Source organism: Amphiprion ocellaris, chromosome 6 (assembly GCF_022539595.1).
Source record: "Amphiprion ocellaris isolate individual 3 ecotype Okinawa chromosome 6, ASM2253959v1, whole genome shotgun sequence".
Lineage (NCBI taxonomy): Eukaryota > Metazoa > Chordata > Actinopteri > Pomacentridae > Amphiprion > Amphiprion ocellaris.
Genome location: NC_072771.1, coordinates 1,479,047 through 1,486,854, shown reverse-complemented (window position 1 = coordinate 1,486,854; position 7,808 = coordinate 1,479,047). Strand labels below are relative to the sequence as shown.

At 39.7% G+C, this 7,808-nt stretch overlaps 1 protein-coding gene across 2 annotated transcripts in view; it reads left to right on the top strand.

The window, feature by feature from the left end:
* The window catches only part of dmtn (dematin actin binding protein), a 41,607-nt gene extending 35,192 nt beyond the window's left edge, over positions 1-6,415 (top strand). Inside the window, exons 16-17 of one of the 2 annotated variants that reach the window (XM_055011066.1) lie at positions 230-310; positions 1,616-6,415. In XM_055011066.1, coding sequence (XP_054867041.1) covers positions 230-310; positions 1,616-1,729 — 195 coding nt within the window. In that variant the 3' untranslated portion in view covers positions 1,730-6,415. Of the gene's footprint in view, positions 1-229; positions 311-1,615 lie in introns of those variants that run through there. The other variant, XR_008601863.1, reaches the window with a different exon arrangement.
* The last annotated feature ends 1,393 nt before the right edge of the window (positions 6,416-7,808 follow it).

Sequence of the window (7,808 nt, the reverse complement as noted above, 5' to 3'; positions counted from 1 at the left end):
GTAACACAATGAACTAAAAGCTTAAATAGTTCATTATTAAGATGGATAAATGCCTTAATTTCTACAGTTAATGTAAAAATGATGGATTTAGTTAATGACTGAATCATCTGGCGTCTTCTACTTGGTAGCGAAACAAAAGCAAACTGAACAGTGACTGTTTGAATAAATAATTCTGTGACACTGTGAATGATTGTGATTGATCCCTTCACTGATTGGTTATTGATTACAGATTTACCCCTATGAGACACTGGTGGTGACTCACCGAGGACGCAATAAACTTCCTCCTGGTGTGGACCGGACCAGACTGGAGGTAAAAACCTTTCGTATTTTACAGGAAACTGAAAACTCTGAATCTTTTTGTGTTTTTTTTAAACACATTGTTATATCTTGGTGAATAGTTAAAAGATACATATTTTGATTAAATGTCACAATTTTACACCAGGATTTGGTTCATTGTTGGTTCATTTTACTTCCTTTGAAAGTTTTTCTTCATTTGACGTTTGAAATTTTGATATTTTTTTCAGTTTTTACAGTTTCTGGCTGCTAAATTTTAAAGATTACTCGTCTCTCAAAGCCGTTTTGGTGTTCGGAGAGTTAATGTTCAGTTTTACCACATTGTGAGCTGTAATTGAAAGGTTTGGAAGCAGAGTGGTCTGACCCACTTTCTGTAGTTTTTGAGAAAATGGGTTCAAAGTTTAGTGTTGTCCAGAATGGTTTAACATTCACTGTAATGTTATATTTGTGTTGTGGGTTAAACCACTCTGACACTAAAATCTAGACCAGAAAATATCACAGAAATTATATCAAACTCAGTTCCTATTTTTTGTGAGTTAGACCACTTTGCTTCTAACCCCCTTGAATAATCCTGATGATCTATAGCAAACTTGCAGTGGACTAAAAATGCTAATTTTAGGACTGGATGTGGTGAATTTTCTCATCAAAACCACACAAGTTTAGTTCAAGGACTGTTGGAAAGTTAAAAATCAGACGATTCCTTCCAGTTTTTGTAGTTTTTGGTAGATAAATGGTGTCATCATGGTGGTTTTTAACAGATAACATTCAATTCAATTCAGTTTTATTCATATAGTGCAGATTCACAACATGCGTCACCTCAAACTGTTTAGCATAGTGAGGTATAGACCTAAGAATTATAAACAGAGAACAGAAAACCTAACAATCCAACATGCCATGTTGAAGAAATTTACCCAAAGTCCTACTGTGAAGTTTGCTGTAATGGTGTTTATTGGTATTCTGCTATACGGTGGTTTTAGCAACACAGAGCGTGAGTCTGAAGGTAAACCAACCCAGAGTGAAACATTTTATACAGTCGACCAGACAGCTGGGAGGGGACAGTCTGTAAATACAGAACAGAGTAGTGATCATATGGCTGTTCACAACAAAAGGTGACGGAATCAAGGAGCCTGTAGATGACAAACAGTAAAGGAATTATCACTGACAAAGGTAATGAATAAAGAGTGACTCTAGGGTTGTCTGTAGTAAAAGGATGTGATGTTTTCTTTATTTAACCCTGACCACCAGCAGTAGGTTTCATGGCCCAGAAGCAGCAGGTCCAGGTGGAAGGATTAAATGAACTTCCTTCCTTCTCTGTCTCCAGAAACATCTCTCTCAGGAGGAGTTCTTCAGCGTCTTCGGGATGTCCATCGAGGACTTCGACTGCCTCTCTTTCTGGAAGAGGAACGAGCTGAAGAAGAAGGTCTGTCTGTTCTAACGCCGCCGGGACGGAGCGTCCCACAATCCCCTGCTCCTCCCGGACCGACCGGTGGTTCAGCGAGCGGACTCCGACCGTCACCACCGGACGCCAGTGCCATCGGTTTGCAGAGACGCTGAGTGGTTTTAGAGTTCTGCTGCACACATTAGCATCACCTGGTTTAGCTTAGAGAGCTGCAGAGCTTCATCACCCAACAAGACCACTGAGCCAATCAGAGACCTGCAGGGGACGAGGTCGGAGCACGCTCAGTGGTCTCGTTGTATCTTCTGGGATGTGGGGTTCCTTCTTTACGGATGTCCGAAGGTTTCCACCCCCCCCTTAAACCCTCCGAATCCTTCCTGAGCTGCAACATTCCCGCTGACCCAGAGTCAGTTTTCAACTGTTTGCATCTTTAAAAGGATTCTTTCTATTGGCTCAGCCAGCTATGATGTCACAGCGACAGCATTTCCTTCCCAGCACCGAAGAATAAAACAAGGAGGCGGTTTGATCGCAGGAAACTTTAAACTTTTTATTTTAGCTAAAAACACGACAGGAAACATACAACTTCAATCACTGAGACAAACAATAAAACATGAGGTTAAACAATATTTATCATCAGCTGGAAGGATCATCCAGAATGAAAACAATAATAATAACGTTTGTATGGATCTGAAATGGTGCATCCGTTTAATGTAAGAAAAAGAGCCAACAATGTGACTGATGTGCATTTCTATTAAATATTCATATTAACTATTTATATTAACTACATTAACTATTTATTTGACCTATTTTATGGTAAGTTGCAGCTCTTCTGGTTGTCGTTTGTATTTTTCAAGAAAAGATGTCAAACACTTAATGATTCCAGCTTCTCATGTGTAAGCACCTCATTTATTTTTAACAATTTCAGGTTTGGATCATTTCTTCTAATCAGTCATTTAATCAAGACAGAATAATCGGCTATCGGCTGGAGTCAAAAACCTCGTTAATCATTCATCAATAATCAGCTGCAATCAGACCAACTCCTCCTTGTTTGTTCTTCCTAGTTCAGCAGAAGCCACTGCCACACACACACACACACACACACACACACACACACACACACACACACACACACACACACACACACACACACACACACACACACACACACACACACACACACACACACACACACACACAGACACACAGACACAAACACGCACGCACACACACACACAGACGCACACACACACACACAGACGCACACACACACAGACACACAGACACACACACACACACACACACACACAGACACAAACACGCACGCACGCACGCACGCACACAGACGCACACACACACACACACAGACGCACACACACACACAGACACACAGACACACACACACAGACACAAACACGCACGCACACACACACACAGACGCACACACACACACACAGACGCACACACACACAGACACAAACACGCACGCACACACACACACAGACGCACACACACACACAGACGCACACACACACACAGACACACAGACACACACACACACACACACACACAGACACACACACACACACACACACACACACAGACACAAACACGCACGCACGCACGCACGCACGCACGCACACAGACGCACACACACACACACAGACGCACACACACACACGCACACACACACACACAGACACACACACACACACACACACACAGACGCACACACACAGACACACACACACACACACACACACAGACGCACACACACAGACACACACAGACGCACACACACACACACACACACACACACAGACACACACACACACACACACACACACAGACGCACACACACAGACACACACAGACGCACACACACACACACAGACGCACACACACACACACACACACACACACACACACAGACGCACACACACACACACACACACACACAGCTGATGGATGTTTGCGATGGCGTCGGACTCTCGGTGGTTCTGGTTCGTCCGTCAGCAGGTTGGGGGCGTCGCCAGCGTTGCTTAGTGACCAAATGATGTGCAGCTATTTTTTAACCTATTTAGAGAAGTGGCATGTTTGTTCTTAACTAAATGAAAAGTGTAGAAATCATCTTTCAGGACATGTATGTTGGACAGAAAATGACGGATGGAGGCGACTCTTGCTGGACTCTTCGGAGGTTTTTGAACCAAAAGACGACAGAAGGAATGATGGGACATTTTACTGATCTTCTCCACTTCAGTGTTTGTACCAACGTTGAGTATTAGCATCCACCAGCAACAGGTTGAACATTAATCTGCACCGCAACACGTGAATATTTAACACCTTTAGCTGCTTAAACCCACACAGCCGTCGATATACGTCTGAACCGGATTTATTGATGACCAAGTACAGATAAATCACAGCTGATCAATACATGCAGCTCACTGTAGCGGCTGTAGAGAAACTTCAATTTATGGGATTCACATTCATTTTCAGTAACTTTTCATCGCAATTAGTTACTTTGAGTGATTCAGATTCAGTTTGCAGTGACAGATGTGTGTCTCAGGAAATTCATTTGAGCAACAAGCCTGAATCTGAATTAACCCGTTTTAGAGAAACTGGACTCACTTTCACTCTAATGGAATCTTACATTATGTTAACCAAATTCAATCACTGCATTTGAGAATTTCACATTCAGACAGAAATTATTCAAATAATTTTTTTATATTTCTGCCAGTCGAGGTTCTTGAACTTGAGTAAGTTTGTACTTCCATCATGTTTCCTTCCAATCTGACCTGATGTTTTTTTATTGTCGCTGTTTAATTTACAGAACTGACCTTTAAATCTGAGTTCAGTGGCTCAGACCTGTGTGAGGTTTAACTGAGAACCGATTCACTCTCACTGCATTGATTTAAAGAAATGGAAACCCACCGCCACCACGTCCACCGCCATGCCGGCCGCTTCACGTGTCTGTGGAACAACTAAAGACTAAAAACTAAAAGATGTCAACGCTGGCTGGAGGGTTGTCAGAGTGAAAGAGCATCGGTCACTTTACGTTGAGATGATTTCCTGTTTTCTTTCTTTTCGTTTGAGGAATGATTCTGACGCCGCTTCCTAATACTGAGAGCTTTGTTCTGATTGGTTGATGTGGTTAGAAACAGGAAGCGAGTTGCTGTGACTGACGCCATGATGACACAAAGATTGTTTTTTCTTTTTGTACATTTTGAGGTGTTTTTTTCTGTTTTTGTTGAGCTGTTTTGACTCGCAGGGCGGCTTCAACCAGTCTGATCATCTTTAACTGCTGACGTCAAGGTGATGATGTCACATTTTTACTCAATCTTTATTTAAACGACGCCGGCAGTTACAGGTTCAAACCAAGTCTTTGCTCGTGTTTATGAAACTAAACTTGAAGGAAAACTATATAAACCATGTGCTTAAATCTACCCTTCACATTTGTACTTTCTCTCTTTTAAAACAATCCCTCAGTGCTTCATTGTTCTACACATAAAAGTTAATTTTATTCAAATCTTCAGCAGAAAGAAACACGATACGAGCAACAGTTTTTGTTTTGACTGGTCAGGATGGTGTTACAGACCTTAAATATAATGATGCTGTTCGTGAAATTTTACTTCCAGAAACAGCTGCTGTTCTTTTCACTAGTCCACACTGAGTTGTGGGTATTTCTAACTGGTCAGAAAAACTTCACTGATATCTGGAATAAAAACTCTCCTCACCAATCAGAGCGACATCGTTGATCATTTTATTTATAACTGGCCATACTGATTGTAAATTAAAATGCCAAATTTATTCTTGTTGTTGGTTTGCAGTCTGATTGATCCCAAATAAAAATCCTGTCAAGCGCTTAAATACAAAAAATGGCCTCTATTTTTAATTTTAATGCTTCAGTGAATGTATTACCCTGTCAGATCAGTTCAGAGAGGTAAAAAAAGTTTAATTATTTAACCCTCCTGTTGTCCTCATTTATGGACACCAAAAAATATTGTTTCCTTGCCTGAAAAAAATCCCAAAATTTAGCAAAAAATTCCCCAAATTTCTGAAAATTTGCAAAACCTTCAGGAAGAATATTCCAACAATTCCTGAAAAGTTTCCCTTAAAAGTTTTATTAAAAAAAAAAAAAAAAAAAAAAGAAGTCCCCCAAATTTGGCAAGAAAATTCTTGTAAATATTTAAAAAAAAAAAAAAAAAAGTAAAAAATCTTCCAAAAAAACCCTAAAAATATCTAAAGTGATTCCATATATATCAGTAAAACTTATATTTTCTTTAAGAACATTCACAAAAAAAATCAACCAAAATCCAGCGAAATGTAGGATTAAAGTTTTCTCTTTACATTTTAATTTACACTTTTTACTTTTTGTAGTTTGATAAGTACGAGCCGAAAGGTCAGAGGTCAGACAGAGGTCAGACAGAGGTCAGAGGTCAGACAGAGGTCAGAGGTCAGACAGAGGTCAGACAGAGGTCAGACAGAGGTCAGAGGTCAGACAGAGGTCAGACAGAGGTCAGAGGTCAGACAGAGGTCAGACAGAGGTCAGAGGTCGTAGGTGGTCCTGGTTGACGTCTGCGGTTTGAAGCCGTCCTGCTGCTCTATTTGCTGAACACTGAATGATTAATATTCTAGTTGCTGTTGTCATTTTCACATGTTGCTGCTGTAACAGACGAATGGTGACATGATGATTAACCAGGAGTTACAATAAAGAACATTTCTATCGGCTTCAGGAGACTCTGTGGTCGTCATTAGTTCCAGTCGACTCAAGGAAACTTGCAAAACAAGTCTGATGTACCATTTTAACCCCCAAAAACAGGAATAAACTCTGTTTGATGCCTGTCTTTGGTTTTGAAACAGAACCAGGTTTTGGACAGAAATACATGACTGTTCAAAAGTTTGGGGTCACCCAGACAATTCCGTTTTCTAATCATCAATGATCCTTTCAACACCATTAGCTAACACAATGTAGCATTAGAACACAGGAGTGATGGTTGCTGGAAATGTTCCTCTGTACCTCTATGGAGATATTCAATTAAAAATCAGCTGTTTCCAGCTACAATAGTCATTTACCACATTAACAATGTCTACACTGGATTTATCATTCATTTAATGTTATCTTCATTGAAAAAAAAATGCTTTTCTTTCAAACACAAGGACATTTCTAAGTGACCCCAAACCTTTGAGTAGTAGTGTGTGTGGGGTTTTTTTGTCTGGTTTTGTTTGAATTACAATAGAATTCTGGATTATATAACCAATGACATCCAGAACAATCACTGTCCACTCAGATGATCCGGTTACAGTTTGTTTAATTGTTGATGAAATGTGCTCAACATCTTTTTGCTTTTCCTGCTTTGAATCATCAAAATCTTTTCATCAAAAATTGTGAAAATGTTTATTTTAACTCCTTTTACCTGGAACTACAGGTTCCATGATGCTTTCGGGGATGAAAACAGGAAGTCAGCTGTGGACGTCATCTGGAGTCTGATTTTATTTTAAGTCTCTATTTGTTCACATTTTGACAAATTATCAAGTTAAATCTATTGGAATCGCCTGTGAGCAGCTTCTGTTTGCAGCGGATCATAATTTAACAGACGATAATCAGTGGATCGCTGTGAAACTGAAGGAAAACTAGAAACCGGAAGAGATGCTTCTGTGACTTCTGAACACATTTACAGACATTTGTCATTGATATGGATGGAAAAGAAGAGTCCCTCTGGATCTAAAAATGGTTTAACGTCTTGTTGTAACCCTTAGAGTTAATAATATTATTGATTAAAGGACAGTCTCCTCTGCTGTTTATTTATGTATTAAACAAATTACTCATAACTACAAACTGCATCGTAAAAATGCAGCTACAAAAATATGAAGTTAGAAGTTCATAAATGCTGCTGTTGTTTTCTATTTAATGAAAGTATCTTTCAAACTGGAACCACACCATATAAACCAAAGGATATGTTCAGAAATCTTCTCAGCCTCCAAAATATAATTTTACATCAACAACAATAAAACAGTTTCATTTAGATTATGTGCCGATAAAGATCAAAATATGAGACATAACATTTGCCAATAAACATGCCTAAAATAACCAGGAGAAACAAAACACAACAAACAATAAACA